The sequence below is a fragment of the Cyclopterus lumpus genome, chromosome 25, assembly GCF_009769545.1.
Source record: "Cyclopterus lumpus isolate fCycLum1 chromosome 25, fCycLum1.pri, whole genome shotgun sequence".
Lineage (NCBI taxonomy): Eukaryota > Metazoa > Chordata > Actinopteri > Perciformes > Cyclopteridae > Cyclopterus > Cyclopterus lumpus.
The window spans coordinates 5788675-5808643 of record NC_046990.1 but is presented as its reverse complement, the minus strand read 5'-3'; the positions used below and the strand labels follow the sequence as shown (position 1 = coordinate 5808643).

The following is a 19969-nucleotide window of genomic DNA, read 5'->3' as shown; positions in this document are numbered from 1 at the left end:
GTAGAGCCGCAGCAGCTGCTGGGCGCTTCATCCTCGTCGAGGTCCGTTCTCATGGCCAGCGTTCAGTGGATGTGGTGCTTCTGGTGCTTCTGTCCCCGTCCGTCGATTGTCCATTGGGTCTCTACTCCGAGAGGTTAGGTGCCGGGGGGGGGTTATTTATTTTTTTTAATCGACAAGGAGGAGTCAAGGTCAGCGGCAGGCCCGGGAACTCACTCCGACACATTCTCTCTGCAGCGTCTCTTTAAATGATCTGACAAAAAACGCCCGTCCCATGCGGCGTGTGCAGACACGCAGCCACCAGGGGGGGGGGGGTTTGGTTTTAGCACTGGCCCACTGCATGTGTTCATTGTAATGGCCACCTGAGGCCGACCCCGACCTCTTTGATCTCACTCTGGACTCTTGCACTTCAGGTTTGACTCCTGTTAACGACATCCAGCCTCACTCTCTGTCGACCTTGTTGACTAAACACAAGGTCGACGTGAACTCGGGGACCGTGAGTGTGAATGTACAGCCGCTGTTTCGTGTGACACCTTTACCATTTGATGTGTTTTAACCTCATATTTTTCATATGCTATTCCAACATGATTCATATTCCAGGGGGAGTGATGGTAGTGAGATACTATATTTACCCAGGGTATGAATGTGTTGATCTGGATTCTATCTCAGCCAGATTGCAGGAGGTGGTGACCTCATAGACTAGACTCCGATGATCCCCCCAAGTTGTATATATCAGGTTACTGTTTCCAAATCAAAGAATACATGTATTAATGAGAGCCCTCACATTAGAGCATAGTACTATCATATATATGCACTTTATGAACGATCCTCTAAAATCAGCAGAGGGAAGCATGTAGAAACAGCTGTTTGAGGGAGGTCTCTCTCTCTCTCTCTCTCTCTCTCTCTCTCGTTAACACTTTGCGTAGGATAAGTCGATTACTTAAAAATGATCCAGGTCATGTCCACGTATCGGATATTAATCGCTAACATAATAAAGGAAATCGCCCTCTGATGGCCACGAGAAAAGGGCTCAGATGAAGGCACATTGATGCACATTGGCTTCACTTTTTAATAACCCAGGGGCAACGTATCCTCCTTTTCGCGCGCCTTCCTACTGAAGCCGGCACCGCGTGTCAACTTCCACTTGTCACACGCGATGCGGCCTTTTCAAAATACACTTACGACTTCCCAGGCAACCACAGAGCAGCCTGCCCGTCGACAATGAGCAACTTCTTTCGTTCAGGTCCGTTTGCAACCAGAACTGACTTAACGATGACATTGTCATCTCTCAATGTGTAACAATGTGTATGAAAAAAGTACAGTACGCACCGCCTCCGGCAGACTCTCATTAGGGCTGCTGGGGTAAATGAGGACAACCTGATGGGGACTCGTGGAGTCATTTTGTATTCTGTGTGACAAGTTCACTCTCCAGTGACAAGTAACTGTCCATCATGTAAAAGTTAAAAAAAAGTCAGGGCAGTGACGTCCCAGATGGCTCTTGGGTCATCACGGACCTACATCAGCCCTCGACTAGGATCCAATCAGCTGAGTCACATGATCACTGAGGCTCACTCCTGATCCACATCTGTGACCTTAAACAAACTGATGAGTCTCTCTGACCCGGATATCCTCAAAATGATTCTCCTGTGTGGGTCCCGGCACATGGCACCCAGCCAGCACCCATCCTCTGTTTGTATAGCGGAGGCTCAAAAGGTTCCCGCGTACCTACAGGGTACAGGGTGGGTCAGTGGTTAGCGCGTCCATCTTTCAATCACGGGGTTGGTGGTTCAATCCCCGCCCTAGTCCATGTGTCCTTGAGCAAGACACTTTACCCTAATTTTCTCCCCTGTAACTATGTCTATGAATGTAACATGTAAAGTGTCTTTGAGTTCCTTTAAAAAGCGCTATATGGATTATTATTATTATTAATGAAGTGAAGCAGCCCAATAAACATGACCAGCCAATCCTAACACATGTGACGCCGACTACGCTTGTGAGGCTCGCATATTTGTGCAAGAGGCAACCTAATTGACCTCAAACGGACTCTGAAACACTTCTCCAACGGTTCATCTTCCAGCACGCGAGTGCAGAGAGGCGGCGACGTATCTCTGCTGCATCTTTTCTCTCCCATTTGCATCTTTTTAACGCCACGATTCTGCACGGTGTTTTCGTCACACAATCTGGCCTTATGAATATTCTGCACTCTGCCGATTGCCACCGAGACTGTATTCGATATCTCGCACAGTGTGACGCCTGCGTCGTGTCGCGAAGGCACAATGTGCAGGTGCTGCTAAAAAGATAAGAGGGAAATAAACATTCAACCCAAAATGGCATTACATGAATGTCAAACAATAAGTGAATATAAGGAAATGAAATACATGTATTTCTAGGTGTAAAAAAGGCCTCAAAGTAATTAACAAGCAAAGAAAAAGAGTATTTTTCGGTAGCTGATTCATAACCATAACAACCCTTCTACGTAAGCATCGTTTGCACGATTGTTTGTTATGTGAAGTGAAACAATATCAAACTATGCAAGAATAACAGTAAACGCTGTAAAATGAATGCGGGCTGCACATGCTCGGCCTATACATATTGAACTATTATGATTTTTACAAAATGTGTGACGACTTCCAAACCTCTCGTGTCCTCCTCCTCTGCTCCGTGGAAACATCCTGCAGTTCAGTCACAGTTTCACTCTCTCGGCCAAGTCATTCATGGCTTCCCAGTTGCATTTGATGTTTTTACTGGACCCCGTTCGGCCAGGCTGTTTATTTTGGGCTACATCATACATAACTTGTTCAAGGACCATCGAGCATTTAAACAAATCCAATGATAAGTTCTGTTTCTACAGTTCCTGGCTCTGGCAAATGGTGGATTTTAGGGGATAAAAAAAGGAAAACTATATTTTTTTTCCAACCCCGGCAGGTTGGTTGTGGTGTTCAGTGGGTTAAAAGGCTCAAATATAAAAAAAATAGAACGAATATGGTCCTTTTGAGCACAGCGGAAGATCTTATTCGCAGTGATCAATCTTCTCGTGTTAAGCGCCGACAGCAACTTTAACAGTATCAGATTTCAGACCGTCGTATCACTTGGAGCAGACGGTATTGAAGACCCTCAGGTCCGAGCACACACACACACACACACACACACACACACACACACACACACACACACAAGAACGTGTTCCACTCAGAAGAAATCTCAGACCATTCAGACCAGACGGCAACCATCGGGGACCCAAACGCCACTGGAACGAGAGGAGAAATCAATGGAACTCCTTGCTGGCTGCCCTTTGATGAGACGTCTGGTTGCTCTTGTCTCCGACTGCGAGGCTGTAGAATCAAACACCTATATGCCTGTCATAAGTGTATGTTATGCTTCCATTAGATATTACTTGATTGACTGGTTCATAGTCGCACGTTGTATCATAATCATGAAGTAGAACAGGACTAAAGCTGTCAAAATCGCTTCTTTGTGTTTTTTTTTTTTTTGGGGGGGGGGTTCTCACAATAAGCAGTAGCTTTTCAAAAAAGCTTATTAAAGCATCAAAGTGTCAATAGCAGACCTCAAATGATCCAAACTCGTCTTCATTTCCCTGGAGTCGACGACAAAATGAGCCAACGGCCACGCCCCCAAACCGGCCGCGCAAAGTGAAACACTGTGTTTGTTCTTAGCTTTTAAGGAGTATATACATTCACATTTTGGGAAATATGCTCATTCGCTTTCTTGCCGAGAGTTAGATGCTGGCTTCAGCGTCATATTTACTGTACAGACATTAGACTGGTAATGATTGCGCTCCAAGAAAGACAACAAACGCACAGATTGTCCAAAAAATATCGTTCTTTTAAGCAGCAGAACAAATGTTTTTTTTTGTTTCTTTTCTATAATAATTGGTTGATATGTTATATGATTGCGTCAATTTGTAATTGATATCATGTACTTTCTGGCCAAATGTATGGAGACAGCCGAATGTCATTTGAGAATCATGGGCATTAATGTGCTGCTGTGTCAGCAGACTTTAGCCTCGATAAGCTCCGCCTTGCGGTCTGTTTTCCAGTTCATTGCAAAGGTGTTGGGTTCGAGGTCCGACCGTTTCTTTCTGGACGGTTTACTGCACCTGCTGGAGTTAGACTGTTAGCATTAAGACATTCTTTAACTGGACCAAACCATGTGGACTGGGGATTTCCATCCACTTTAAACATATCATCTGTTTCACATTTTGTTTTTGGGAACCAGCCCTGTCTCCTAAAACGTGTTTTTCCCCGACAACCAACTTCAATAACGTTAAAAAAAGAAGAAAAACGACCTATTTTAAGCCAAACCATGATGTTTCATGATGTTTTAACCTCACCAATTTAACCTCACTTTTTTTTGCGTTTATATTTTATTTCAGTTCCCCATGTGTTTAAAAACAGTGTCCGTCATCCAGGAGAAAATATGTATCCCTCCAAATGTAATTGAGAATGCAGTTTCTTTGTATAGCGTTGTCATACACTCAAAGAATGATGGGCAGTAGGGTAGGCATGTATACATATACAATATGTGAAGCAAATATTGGCTTTTTAGTGGTAGACAGGCAGTGTGGGTTTTTTAAACCCTGTTTGATGTCTGTAGGTCCTGTAACTGTATCTGCCTCCTATTCTCCTCATTCTCTCCTCATCACACATCCATCCATTGTCTCTCTGAGCTGTCTTACCTCTCACCCCCTGATGGACCCCCCAGTGACCCTTACACAGTATCTGTATAGCGTGTGTGTGTGTGTGTGTGTGTGTGTGTGTGTGTGTGTTATGCTTCCGGACTAGAGTTGGAAGAGCTTTATATGTGCAACACTGAATAATGAATGACCTACAGGCTTTTTTCACCCCCACTTTTCTGCCCCTCGCTTGCACACATTTGAACCCTGTGTGTGTGTGCGTGTGTGTGTGTGTGTGTTTAAAGGGTTAAATCCTGTTAAAATCTCCACTGCAGTTTTTTTACGGTTCTAACTGATTGCCGTCTGCTGTGGCTCAGAAAATCGACTCCACTTTGGAGCCGATCCGAGCCATCTTATTGAGAATGTCACACCTTGCCTCCTCACCACAACACAATCGACATGGTGTGGTTCCTGTGGCAACAGGCTGTCAGTCAAGGTCATCCATGACGGAGGAAAAGCGGGAGCAAGGAGAAAAAAAAGTAGAGGGGGAGCAAAGTCTCCTCCATCCCATGATTAGTATTTAGTCGTGTGACATGATTTGGAAGGCAGCTGTGTGCGTGTGCGTGCGTGTGTGTGTGTGTGTGTGTTTGTCCGTGTGTGGACTGATGAATCAAGGCAAAAGGTATCCTAAAATACACATTGTCTGGGTTGCACCAACAAGGATTAATGCTTAAACTCAATGTAATGATGGTTTAACTTTAGACCCCGATGCACCAAACTGTTAAACTCGCTTAAATTGAACACGGATTCAATTTAAAACAGCCGTTTAGTTTTTACTCTATTAAATTTAATCCTGTTTCACCAACCAGTATTAACTTTGCACGTATTGCGTAAGGTTTAGCTTTAACAATGGCAACCCTTTTTTTGTGATGGATTAAGGGACAGACTCAACCAATGGAGCCGGGCGCTCTCTTCTCTTGCTTTTATCTTCTGCCCTTTGGCCGTATTGCTCCATGAAGTTGGCCAATATGTTTTTTTATCAAAAGGAGGAAAAATGAGACCTTTCTCTGCCGAGTTACATGACTGAGAGCAGCCGAAATATAACCCCGTCTTTTAACGGCTCCTTACCATTCGTCCCAACATCACGCAGATGTATTTATTTCAATTTGGATCATTTGGAACTGAATTTTGTACTGCTTTTATCTTGGGTATGTACAGTGCTTCATAGTGTGTGTATTGTGTGCAGTACGCAATACATATAACCTCAGTGGTATCAGAAACCATAAGAAAAAGGACAAAAACATCTCAGAGCTCTGTTTAAAGAATCCCTCATTTTCAATCTAGTTTTGCTGAACTAATTAGAATGAATCCTCCATTGAATGCATCTCTGTTGGTGCAGTGACACTGCAATAGAAGTGGACATGATCATCATTGTGTTCATGCTTTTGTCTCTTTTGTTGTTGTGGTGCTTTTGAAGTGTTCTCTTTAAATAGTTAGACAGATATACATTCATTCATCTGTCTTCACCTGGTGGCTGTGAGGAGGAATGACATCAGAGGAGCAGGATACACGACTAGGGTTCTCTCTGCATGGCGGTCTGTCCATGTTCTGCTTGTGTTGAGGCTACGCATACACATTGCAGTTCCTCTGTCATATATCCAGACGGACAGGGATACAAGCACATAACTAAAACGGTCTATTCTGTTTAACTTTTCTCCTTCCTCTTCTCCAAGTTAGGTTCCCATAGGAGACCATGTGGTAGGGAGGACGGTGGAGCAGCACCACATGACAGATAAACAGATCGTACACTATATGCTCAAATAAAGCAAGTATGTAAATCAATGAAGGCCAATTGCTAATAAGGACTGGGTGATTCATATTTTGGTTGGGTGGAATTACCATGGCCAGTAATAAATGGCCACAATAAACCAATTTTCAAAATGTATGCAGGAGGAGCAGACAGTGTTGAATTACTCTTAAAGATGTGAGATAGCATGAAACCAAAGGGTCACGGAGACAAATGATTATATTAATAGGAAAATGTCAGTAGGACCTGTGGATGAAGGACTTGGTGACATCTAGTGGTGAGGTTGCAGATTGCAGCCAACTGAAACTTCCCGTGTGCAAGTGCGTAGGAGAAGTGCGGCGAACCGATGTGGATAGCCAGCGTTTGGTTTGTCCATTCTGGGCTACTGTAGAACCCCATGTGGGACGTAAAGCTGCCATTAAATCGTCTTTACGGGGACATTTTGCTGAATCATTTCTACTGCAGGAGAATCCTCACCTCGTCAAGTATACGGCGTGTGCAGCGTCGTTACCGGGTTGATGCACGTCACCGTTCTTTAAAAAATGACAGGGTTGTGCAACATGTCTCATGTTTTGCTATTGACGACACGGCGGTTTACCTCCACCTGCTCCTTCCTGCTCAACTCGCTTGGAACCTCGGCACCCAGAACGGAGTGGTTCTATTGGTACCATCCACCACTTATGCTCATGTTAACGCGACAGTGTGTTACAGACTGGACTCAACTGGTCTGCTTTGGTGGGAACGCAGCTGTAGGGGTTGGGTGCCCTAAAGAGTATTTTGTACTATTAGTCGAGCCACTACATTCTTATTGTAAAGTTTTAGTACATACCGTAGTGTGACAGAACATGTGGTCCTCTTTGGATGGAGGAGGCATTACATGTTTTGGAATGGTGATGTTAATTAGATTTTTCAGGTATCATATATTCTCTCAGAGGTCCTCGAAGGTCATGAGCAATCTGCTAAAGAGGCGCTGCGTGTTAGTTTTGCCCTAAAAAAAACCACATTTGTGCCGATAAAGTTGAACCTGGCACTCCTCTAATTGGAGGTTAAGGATGATGATGATGAGGGTTTAGTGAAGATATCCGCCTGTAATTATGTTGATTCCATCTAATCTTACAATCTTCTGGCAATAGGTCAATGCTTTCGGCTGGTCGGACACCCAGGTTTCACGTTTCATCTGAGCCAGGTCCAACGCGACTCGTCTTCCCTTTTAGCTCAGACTCATTCGTGCTGTAGCTGCATCTCTGTAGCCTCCGCTGCTAGCTGCTGCTGCTGCAGACACTGTTTGCTTCCTTAAACTCCTCTGGGCTGTACCATCTCTGCCGAGCAGGGGTCCTATGGGCTTTCAGGAAGTCCTCGCAGACGGACTTTCCCCCTGTCTTCTGCTGCATCGCACCCAATCTCAACCCCCCACCGCCCCCCTCCACTTTGTCCCTCACGACCATGAGCTCGCAGTCTCACAGGGCTGTCGGCCAGAAACAACGCCGCCTCCTAATACCCTCCGTCGCCTCAGATTTCACTCACTGCCCCCCCCCCCCCCTCCCCTCCTGCTCATAGTACAATCTCATCATTTCCAGCTTGCGAGAGGGAGCGGAAGAGAGGAAAGAGAGAGAGAGAGAGAGAAAGAAAGAGGGAGGGAGGGAGATGTTTTGAGGGAGAGAGGTTGGCCTGAATGTGTTCTGTCTGCTCTTCAGAGGCATCCAGGTGAGCTGTTTCCTCCTGGAAGGTAAGAGGAAGGCTGAGATTGGTGCTTGTTTGTCTTGCAGCCCCCCCCCCCCCCCGTTTCTTCCCATTCGGATACGTTGCTTCCGTTGTAGTAAGAGTGTGTGTGTGTGTGTTTGAGCATGAATAGTATTCCCCAGACATGCCTCACAATATGTAATATTGTAATATTGTACGAGGCGATGTGCAGACATGCAGACGGCATAATGTTCATTTGTAGGGCAGCTATGGCTGGTGTGTGCGTGTGTGTGTGTGTGTGTGTGTTGTGTTTTTTTTTGTTTTGTGTGAGGGGTTGGGGGGTACTGATGATGAGTTCTCTTGCTAGCATGACAGCTTGAAAGTGGACGGCCCACCTGAGTCTCCGTGGCAAGGATGTGACGAGACACGCTGGGGATTGGAAGGAAGTAGCGGGAAAAGGCAGTGTGCGTGTGTGTGTGTGTGTGTGTGTGTGTCTGTGTGTGTGTGTGTGTGTGTGTGTTTTTGAAACAAAGTCTCAATGTCTGCCTGAAACAACGGCAGCATTGTGCCAGTTGTCTCCGTCCCCTCGTCCCCCATCCCCACATGCCATCCACTCTGTTAATAGGTAGCATTTCCGTTGTGGTGGTGAAATGGGTGCTGATGTTGGCTAATGTACGGGATGCTCGGCTGCATCATTTTCCCTGCACACTCTATGACATGTTGCCCCACAAATGTGCTTCTTTTTTTTCTGCCCAGAGTGGATGGAATGTGGACGGCGTGGGGAGGACGAGGGCGAGAGAGACAGGGGGACAGGCCATTTGCCATCTGTGACAGCGTCTCATGGAGGCGTAGGGAGGTTTTTTTTCTGCACGGCCATATGCAGCTCCTCGGGAAGGCAGCGGCTGATAGCAAAGAGAGATGGAGGGAACAGGAGGAGTGGAGTATCAGGGTGTCATGTTCCAGAGAGGACAAGTGTTGTCAGGATACGGGGCCAAATCCAGAGCAGTGTCCTCTTAACTGAGAAGTAACAAAGGCTCTTTTGGCACAGCTTAAAACCAAAAGTAAATGTAAGGAATATGTCCGAAGATGTCCGAAGCCTGTGTTTACATGTGGAGTTCACTCAATATGAACATCATCATTAATAGATGAACCGTAGGTCCAGGTTTTCTTGGTTTTTTTGGTATTTTGGTTTTGAGCAAGAAAATAAAAAGTTCCCTCTGTGTCATCCTTCAGTGTTTTCCTAATTAGTGTTTAAAGTCGGCAATAGTTCATCCTCAGGTAATCATATTTTTTTATCATGAATGATATGGCTTCGTCGCCCGCTTACTGCTGGACCAATTAGGTGGCCGCCGTTTTGTAATGTGAAGCCAAGATGTCCGCAAAATCGGAGGAAACTATGGCAAGATCTGATTTTTAACAATGATGTATGCATCTTGCCTTCTTGAAGGTTTTTCATTATCACGTTGGCACACATTCAGAAACAGCGGTGGCTTGGCTTGCAGGGTGAGAGTCGATAGCAGAAAACATACAAACACTGTCTAGAAATAGAGTTTGAAAAATGGGTTACGTCATGTGTTTGTTTTATTTAAATGATGTCGAACCAGGGTCTAAATTAAATGCTCCTCAATAGTTTCTGGCAGCACTTTCTGATGGTCCATAAACTACCGGGCGGACTTTGTGATTTAAATCTTCACAGGCTGTTGGAGACAAAGGGTTTGTGCTTGATGAGTAATGTTCAATACTTCAGAGTAAGCAGCACCTGGTTCCACTAGTGACATGTTTAGGGTATGGAACAAACATTTATTGTTCTGGTTATTGACGTCGTGAAGAAAGTTATGTGGTTTAGGGAGCGCCTTGTGTCTACTAATAATCCCCTTATCACAGGTTACACATGACTATACGCTGTGAGCGGTTTATCCAAAGAGGTTGGGAGTCACTGATCCAAACACTCTACCCATAGATGACCGGTCCGGTTTCAAAATATCAAGCTCGGTCAATAGCGTGATGGATGTTTTCCTGACCGAAATCACATTGTGAAAACTGAGCTCCTGGATGTAGGCGGGCTTTGTGGGTCTGTATTCAAGCAGCCACTAGCTGAAAGCAAAGGTTATCTTCCTCTGCATTCATACCTCTTTGTTTTGATCTGGTTGTTTGTTTGTGCCGAGGTTACTATTCACAGCTACAGTGTAAGCAGGCAGCAGACACAATGCTTTTTATTCTGATGTTCCCCCAGAGATGAAGTCAATGGCACGCAGCGTGATTCATATCAAGTGGCTACAAACTGAAGGTGTTTTGCGTAAGTGGCACTTGTGCTAATGATTCAGCAGTGAATGTCCAATTAGACCTGAAACTCACATCCAGTTAATGCCATTTTGGACACTGTTATGTAACATCTCTTCATTAGACCCCGTAAGGACTGCGCAGCACTACACAGAGCGGCGTCCTAATAGTCTTCAACATGTCTTGTGATTTTTAGCTGTGCTTGCGGCTCTGTTGGTCGACCCATTACTTTGGTATGGATTAAAATATCTCACAGTAATGGATCGGCATGAAATTATGTACAGACCTTCATGCTTAATAGATGAGGTCTCTTAATGTCTTTGGTGATCCTTTGACTTTTCATTCAGCGACCAGCACAAGGTTGACTTTTTTTGCTGTTATTATTTTAAATACACGTGAACTACTTGGATGGATTGCAATCTGTTTATGATGGATGTAATGAGGAATGTGCAGGAGCTTCTTTTTTCTGTCTGAGAAAAACTGGATGATGTCATCAGGGTTATCTCAGTTTGGGCTCAGAGATGGAGCGGGTACTTATCAAGCAGGTCTAACAAAAAAGTATTTCCATTGTTAGCAATGCATTACTAAGGACATTACGACTACTTTTATCCTAGACACAAGCTGTAAAAAACTGCCAATATTGTCAGATTTTCTTCGTTCCAAAGGTTCTTAAACACATCACGTGTGACGAAGCGCTTCAATCAGGAATTGCAACAAAAACGACGCTTGAAATTGCGATATTTCATCAAAAACATTTATTTCTAAAATATTCTCCCCAAATGTACCTTTTGCCATGAATGAAAAAGATCAACAGTCACAATTCTGTGAAACTTCGACTGACCTGCTGGCTGCTGAGCACAGTGCATTGAGGAAGGACATGAGAGGTCGTAAGCAGAGGTAGTAACAATGTCAGTAGTTCAATGTATATAGCATGTAGAGACTCCTTTTTTCCAACATTGGTAACACTTGTGAGCACAAAAATCTTGGAAATATAGGTTCCTTTGTCTTCTGCTAAATTTTTCTTCTTCTTTTTTTATGATTTATGGCATGGCAACTGTGTCATACTGCATAAATACATTTATCTCTTTATCTCAGGAATAATATAATGCAGTGAAACTCAAGGCTACATAGAGTGAAATGTGACAGGAGTAAAACAAAGCCCTCTGAAGCAAATTTGTAATTTGTGATATTGGGCTATTGAAAATAAACTGAATTGAATTGAACTGCTTGGGGTTGAGGTTTCTCTATTTTGGGATGTGGTTTTTCCCATCATTTTTTGTTATCTATCCTGTGAGACCTCACACTGGAATTACTAAATCACTAAACTCCACCTCTAATCAATGTGTACATATTTGTATAAATATGTTGCAAACAACAACCTATAAATTAACTAGCTAACATCAACAAGTGCAACACTAACAATGATAAATGGGATGGTAAATTAGTGTTTTTTTTCCCATCTGGACCATGAGAATGACAGCGCAGTAAAAGTGTGTGTGTCCTACCCGTAAAGAAGTTTTAAAGACACATTTTAATTCACTTGTTCCTGCTTGGTGTATCCAGAAGCTGTATTGAATCTCAGAGCAGCAAATTGCCAGAAGCATTGTAACAAAGTGAGAAGTTGCTCTGTTTAGTGAAGTATTTTCATTACAATGCTTTGCTCCCGGCTTTAGTTTCTCATTCTTACATGACTGTGTTTCTGAAGATGAGCTATTGTAGAGACTGCCAGGGCACTTAAGGAGAGAAAGGGGCTGGCCAGAACACGGCCATTCTCCTGAGTGACTGTGTGCTCTCATGAAGCCGGAAGTGTTGGGAAGCTAGCCAATTTAGTCATTTATATGTTCGTACTTCCAGAATACCAATGAATACCAATCAAAGGCAATGGCCGGTTGTACTAATTACGAGGTAGAAGGCCTGGCTGAGTCACTAACTGGCCAGAACGTTTCCTCCTCCAAGAAGTCTGCTGTATAACAGAAACATTCTGCACTCTGAGAGAAGAGGCTGGCTTGCTGGCAATGGCCACTGAGTGTGAACGGTTGAGCTTCTAGAGACACGGAAATACATCACAGCACAGCAGTTACACAGTGATACATGCATCAAATAAAACATGTTTAAAGCATGCCGGGTCATGGACCTGTGTGTGATCATCGCAATGCAAAAAAACTGCCTGCAGTTTCAATTGACTACTTAAGAAGTGAATGTCGTCATTTGTTGGTTTAGAAAGTTCCATTTTGAGGCCTTGAGTTCGGCTTTTGGCTGTCGCCATCTGTTTTTTTGGCTGTACAGGACCCTTTTAGGTGACCAACATGTAACAATTTACTTTCCTAAACTGAAAACACACTATGAAAGGTTAAAGTTCGAAGACGAAAACACGGACAACTCCTGGACCGGACAACGTTGCGGTAGCGACCCGTCAACGGCAAGGTAGCCCCGACTCTAACTGGACCAAAATGTACTAAACGAACATCATGCTGTATTGAAGAAGACTTACTGAGGGACCAAATCAAGAGAGAAGTAGAGTCATTTCCTTATTGACTTCTATACAATTTGATTTCTTTTTGCAACCAGAGGAGTCTGGGGCATCAGTCAGCTGTTGGGATAATTTATTCCACCACATATGTTAATTAAGACTTTCATCCACACTATCTTAAGACTCGTGTTTAAAAATCATCAAATGGCCACAGCAAAGTACATATTTTATTTCGCTGGTGCACTTAATGAGAGTGGCTTTCAGTGAGAAGTGACATTGGCTTTGACAGGAGGCCAACATAACTCAATTACTGTATTCCATCACGAAATAACCTCAAAAAATATATTAAAACGATTAATAAATCATATGTATTCCGACGAGAAGTGCTGCCTGACCATGTCTGGAGGCCAAAGGGTGTATAGCTGTTGTAACTGTTCACAATGGCCACGCTTGAAGGTGGGTTGTTCAAATGGGCGCTGGACAGTGCAAAGTCATTGTGTTACATTACCCTGCCTTCAGCAACAATTCTGTGATAATAGAACCCTAAAATAGAAATTAAAATGTGCTGTGTGAGACTTCACACAGAGACAGGGTTAATTGTGTTTCAATAAACCTTGATGGATAGCGGCCCACGGGTCCAGCTACCTCGCCCGGTCCAGTGAAACCAGACCCAGGAGGGAGGGTGCCCCGGTGTCTGCCCGAAGAAATAACATGGAGCAGTCGAGATCAATGATCGACTTTGTAATGGTATCATCTGATCTGCGGCCGTATGTCTTGGACACTCGGGTGAAGAGAGGAGCAGAGCTGTCTACTGATCACCACCTGGTGGTGAGTTTGATCATACAGCGGTTCTGGCAAATCCCCCTACGACTCAGGAAGGGAAAGCAGGGCCTACCCCAGGTTGTTCTCAGCAGTGTTTGCAGATGATGTGGTCCTGTTGCAGCCGAATATGAAGGGGCGGGGATGAGAGTCAGCACCTCCAAGTCTGAGGCCATGGTGCTCTGCCGGAAACCGGTGGCGTCCTGGTTCTTGTCATCCTTCTCTCCATTGAAGCTTTTCCAGGCACGTCCAACTGGGAGGAGACCCCGGGGAAGACCCAGGGCACACTGGAGGGATTATATCTCCGAGCTGGCCTGGGAACACCTCGGGATCCTCCCCCAGAATGAGCTAGCGAATGTTGCGGGTGAGAGGGAAGTCTGGGTCAGCCTGCTGGGTATCCACCGCAACCCGACCCCGGACTAAGCGGCTGGAAGTGGATGGATGGATGGAAGTCACTGTGTGTAAATGTAATTAAAAATAAATTATTTGCATGAATATCCATCAAGGGTCGTCTCATGCTACTTAAACCTTTTTAAGTAGAATTTTATGTAATGATTTTTTATGGTCTCAATCTCTAGTGTCAAGTCTTCTTTAATACAGCAGGATGTTCATTTAGTAAATTATGATCCATTTAATGTAAAATAGGCCATAGTCCATCATTCCTGTCCACCGTATATAGTTCAAATCCGTCAGCTGGCAGTGACCGATGAAAAAGCACACACACACACACACACACAAACACACACACACACACACACACACACACACACTGTATATCTGCCAGTCATTGAAACAAAGGCTTGTGCGCCCCAGACAGCGTGGATGGGAGTTAGGATGAGGAGGATAAGGAGGAGAAGGGTGAGGTGTTTTTGTTTTCAGTCTCTCTCTCTGGTTTATCGTCTCGCTATCGTCCTGAACCCACAATGATGAGCCCGGGCGAACCACTTTGTCTCAGTGAAATGGAAAAAAGCATTCACACAGTGGGTAAACCCTGAATGTGGCCCAGTTAATATGGCAGATAGCTGAGAGTTAGCAGAGCACATAAGTAGGCTTCTTTGCTGATTGATCTTTTATGGCCTGTGTGGTTCTTGTCATCCTTCAAGCTAATGTCATCAGTAAGTACTTCTCTAGAGGTAGTTGCATTAGCCTGGGCCGGCCCACTGTGTTACTGCCTACCTTTTCCATTACTGTATGACATCTCTGGGATAAGATGAATCTCAAATGATCCCTGTGGGGCAAAGGGGTCACAGCAGCAGTTTATAGATAGGAAAACAATGCTGTTCATCACCCTGTGTTTGCATGTGTGCATGTGTGTGTTGGTATATCGTGGTGGCGGTGGCAACAGAGGGGGGGGGGGGGGGAAGTAGTAGTGATTAAAGAGGCTGTCCTTCTACCAGAATCAATATGGTGTAATTGCATCCGTGGCAGGGGTTTCCTGTCTTGGCAGGGTGTTCCCATCCTGGCAACGGACGGAAGCCAGATGTAGCAGGGAGTGCTGGCAAAAGCCATTGTGCTTACAATCTTACTTCTATTCTTACATCTGTGTTTTATTTCTCTCACCGTCTTCACTTTAATTTGAAAATATTAATGAGATCAGTGAGAGCGAAACCGTTTTAAGCCCTTTTTGCACCTGCTGATTGTTATGGGTGCGTTGAAATAAAGAGGAACTCAACAACAGAACGAGGACGGCTTCTCTCGGTGTCCATGGTGACGGCGAGCCGTGTCCTTGATGCCTGCAGTGTGATGTTCTCAGTGCTGGCTTCAGTCTGAAGAGCGCAGCGGTGCGTATGAGTTTTGGATCCACACTGCGACCACCGACGACCAACGGATGTTCCTCGGCTTTAGATTTGGTCTTCTGCTCGTAAAGTTTTGATCGGTTTCAGTATTATAAGTGTGCATGATGCATCTGTCTATTCATCGATCAATCCAGCGGCCTCTCCATCCATCAGTCCATCCACTTGTAGTTGCAGAGTCATGGTGGCAACAAAGCAGCCAATTAGGGTTGGGCTTCAATAGAGTCCAGTTTATAATCAGCTTATCTGATCTAACCTTTTTAGACAGTGTGTTTGGTGGAGAATGGAGACATATTAGTTAAGGTGAGACAATACAGGCAACACCATTGTTTTTCATGAACTGGTTGATTTAGAGACTTGGGGCTACTTAGCTTCAATAACATCGGCGGGCTGCGGAGTGTGGGTGTCGTCTCCCCGCCATTGGTGGAAATCACAGGAGAGGAAAGAAAGAGGAAAGAGGAGAGAAACTAGCACAAGGAAACGCAGGAAAGACTCCCGATTATGTTTCTTTGACTGTGTCGACGCAGAACATCCGCATCTCGACGCATCTTAGATTCTCAACACCTTCACAACTGTGACGTCTCCACTACATTTCGTTGAGATGTCGAGTCATTTCGGATGAATCCCGATTCATGTACGGAGAATGGCTTTATTGATGCAGTGAATCGGTTGAGGAGTGGCCCTCTGTGAGTGTGCAAGCTGGCAACTGTAACCAAGCACAGGTGTGTTGTAGATCTCTAGAGAAGAGCAATGACGGTAACAGTGGGTATCCTATTCCAAACACAATACTCAGCACAGAGGCTGTTAATGAAGAAGGGGCTCACGGCACGAGAGCTAAACAAGCTGTTACCGTCATTCCTGGAAGACAAACAGCTCAATGAGAAACCGGCTGTGCCAGAAGCAGTGATTGCATGGCGGTTGGTCTGGTTTCCTCTCACCCGTATCGTCCATATCCAATATGGCGCTGGTATGATGCTGGTTAGCGTAACACCTTCCTGAAAAGTTTCTATAAGAAGTGCTCAAAAGAAATAGTAATGCGAGATGGGCCTCGTTATTATTGATAACATTTGAATGTCAATGATTGTGAGTTGCTTTGGATAAAAGCATCAGCTAAATGAAATTTAATCTTTAGTCAATATCGGTCATGACATTTCAATATATCAACGGTCAAATTATTACATATTTCAGTATTATTTAATTTGTGATCAGGTGAAATGCGTATTCTATAACGTTTACCGGAATTGATTACATCATTGGTTGCTAGACGGCTTTTTTCCCCAATTGTAAACGGCAATTAACTGGTCTTTAGTCTGAAATGTCTCCCCGAAGTTAGCCTAAGTCAGAAAAAACACACACACACGGACACACACGGACACACACACACACACACACACACACACACACACACACACACACACACACACACACACACACATACGGCAGACACAAGACTATCATGTTCTGTCTTGTGGTGGAAGACATATTCAGAAATAAAAGCAGCAATACCACAATTTAAATTACTCAGTCAAAGTCCAGCATTTCAAATCTTACCTGAGTAAAAATACAGAAGCATTATAAGACAAATGTAGTCTCAAATATATATATATTTAGCCCAGTAAAGTAGAATGGAAATATTTCAAAGTAAAATAAGGGACTTAAAATTGCTCTTAAGTATAGTACTTGAGTAAATGTACTTGCTGTTCTTCCTGACAATACAGCATGGATGTGGTGGCTGCTGTTTATAATATATTTCGTTCACGCATTACCATTGGTTAATTTAGCAAAAGGCAGTAAAACGCCTGTTGACTCCCCAGTATTTGAAGCCATGGCCCAAAAGGGCAGGATGGAACATACATTTAATTACAACACGGGTTGTGTCGTCGGTTACAATGTTGGCATAATTAGTCATTCATGAATATGCTGTCAACACGGCGGTCTGTTAAACGTTGTTATTATCAGCTCCAGGGCAGAAGCCTATGGAGAGATCATGTGTTTTGGGTCGTGTGTGTGAGTGTTTCTGTCTGTCGCACTGTTTTGAATATTTTTGTTTATGGGATTTAAGTGAGCAATGTGAGGTATAGCTGTAATGTAATATTTTAATGAATGTATGCTCAATTGGTAAAGGAAAACTAGACAAATTTGGGGAAATGTTGATGTCATAAAAAGTAGCCTTTGGGGTAGCCACTGCAAATATATTATCTGATACTGTTCATGCATACACCAGGTATATTTCAGATTATGCTTAGTACAACATAAATACATGTAATGTGATCTGTAGTTTAATGTACGGAAAATATTCACCATTTAAATCACAATATTGGTATTTTTATAGAACTGGTATTCTTGACATGTTTGTAGTAATTGATGATGTCTTATTAGGGATATTACAATAGTATTGCTGAAACAATAAGAAAAACGTAATCTTCAACCACACTATCAATAATTGTTGCTGTTGTTAATTTTCCATATCAGCGTCAGAGACGGGACCCTGCGCGGTGTTACAGAACAAGCCAAGCCGCTGTAAGACAACTCCACCTTGTGTATTAGAGTAATTAGAAGTTCTTCCTGCAGAGGAGCCCAGGCCTAAATATTTAATCTGGAGGTGAGTCGTGGCAAAACATGTCATGCCACCTGCGTCTTTTGTGGCCTCCAGACGCAGTCCGTCGTGGAGGAGCAGCTGGTAAGGTGCTTTGTGTCTGGAAAAGGACGAGGACGTGTGGAGGTGTGTGCACGGTGGGCTTGTAGGAGGCAATCTGTAGCATGTCTGCACAATTGTATGGATGTCTAGATGTGTGTCAGAGATAAGGCGGAATTGTTATGAATGTGCAGCCGGCGGTGTGTGTGTCTGTCTGTGTGTGTGTGTGTGTGTGTGTGCGCGCAAACAGAGCCGACAGAAGTTGAAACTGTTTTGATCAGAGAAAAGGGAGAGATGGAGATGAAAAGGTTCTCATCCTAGCAGAGAGGTAGCAGTGAGGCTCTATTGGGAGGGGAGAAACCCAGACTGACAGGGAGATTAAAAACAGGCAGGATCTGGAAGACAGTTTTTAGCTGAACACATAATCGCAGATGGATTTTTTCTTTCTTGAATGCTCTTCAACGCTTCTTTTTTCTTTCTCCCTCTTTTCTCTTTCCATTTCTGACAGATATGTGTCACGAAGATGTCCACACGCAGCTGCCAGGGATCGGACTCGGTCATCAAGCCCCTGGACACCATCCCTGAGGACAAGAAGGTGAGGGTGCAGCGCACGCAGAGCGGCTTCGACCCGTTCGAGAAGCCCGTCAGCCAGGTGAAGAGGGTCCACTCTGAGAACAATGCCTGCATCGCCAAGGGCTCGTCCACCGGCAAGGAGTCGCCCAAACTGCGCCGCCACTCCAGCCCTAGTTCTGTAAGTACACCCAGGAGCATCATATGTACACATATCAATGCACCAGTTTAGCCTTATCTTATCTTATTAATTGACCCTCATTGGATTTTTGTAACTGTACACTCGGTAGTCACAATCCAAAATCCTACACCTGTCACACACAGTAGCAAGAACATATCCGTGTTTCAATTTCTAATGAAGAGAATGAAATCAAGTACGATTTTATTCATGTCGCCAAATATCAAACCGCAAATTTGCCTCAAGAGGATTTTCACAGCGTTTGCCATCCTCTGTCCTAAGTGTAACTGAGCTCAGGAAAAGTAACAGATGAGTGATCAGTTCCACATGAACAGGCATGAAATGGATGTCAATGTGTTTAGAATAGACCGACATAGTAGAATTATAGTATGAACGATCAGGATGACAGAATGATGGATTGTACACATGCATGTAGAATGGATCCGGAGGTGACGCCAAACAGATAGAAGCTGAGTCGCATGGCCTCCTCTGGGAAGAGGACCATAGACTGTATGAGAAGTTGACCTGGTCACTGCGACGTCACCCATTGGTTTGTGTCTCATTTTGAAGATGGGCATTTTAGATGTTGCCATCTTGTTTTTTGTCCGTCGTCCCTTTGAAGTCAAGGCAGGGTCATAAACCTGATTCTTGGGGTTTTTTTCTGGCTGAATGCTAGTTGCTACAGCTAACCGCTACCCTAAGGTCCGTTGCCCACTCTCCTCCCACCCAAGTGGTCTCCTGGTGACGGGGAGGATGAAACCAAAAAACAAGATTAATTTTCTCATTTCTGCCACTGAAATAAACTATCTAAACATGCACAGTACATTGAGAGTGATCGATAAGCCCTCGGGGCTGCTCTACGTCTTCGTCCTCTCTCTTTGAACCGAGGACAGACTGGACTCTACATTCCCCATCGCCCCTCTGGGTACCAGATATGACGGGGCGGGGCTAGCTGGTTAGCATGCTCATTTCAGTAGCTATCTCTGTCCAACAATACATAGATGTCTTTGACAAAACGCCACTGTAACCTCTTCACATTCTGTTGATAATGTGGCAAAGCAATAGCCTAGCTTAGCATAAAGACTGGAAGTTGCTCCAAAGCAGCAG

At 44.3% G+C, this 19969-nt stretch overlaps 1 protein-coding gene across 3 annotated transcripts in view; it reads left to right on the top strand.

The window, feature by feature from the left end:
- The window catches only part of cdk14 (cyclin-dependent kinase 14), a 150594-nt gene that overhangs the window by 22301 nt on the left and 108324 nt on the right, over positions 1 to 19969 (top strand). Inside the window, exons 1-2 of one of the 3 annotated variants that reach the window (XM_034528778.1) lie at positions 7991 to 8163; positions 18623 to 18865. In XM_034528778.1, the coding sequence (XP_034384669.1) occupies positions 18638 to 18865 (228 nt within the window). In that variant the 5' untranslated portion in view covers positions 7991 to 8163; positions 18623 to 18637. Of the gene's footprint in view, positions 1 to 7990; positions 8164 to 18622; positions 18866 to 19969 lie in introns of those variants that run through there. The other 2 variants (XM_034528779.1, XM_034528777.1) reach the window with 2 other exon arrangements.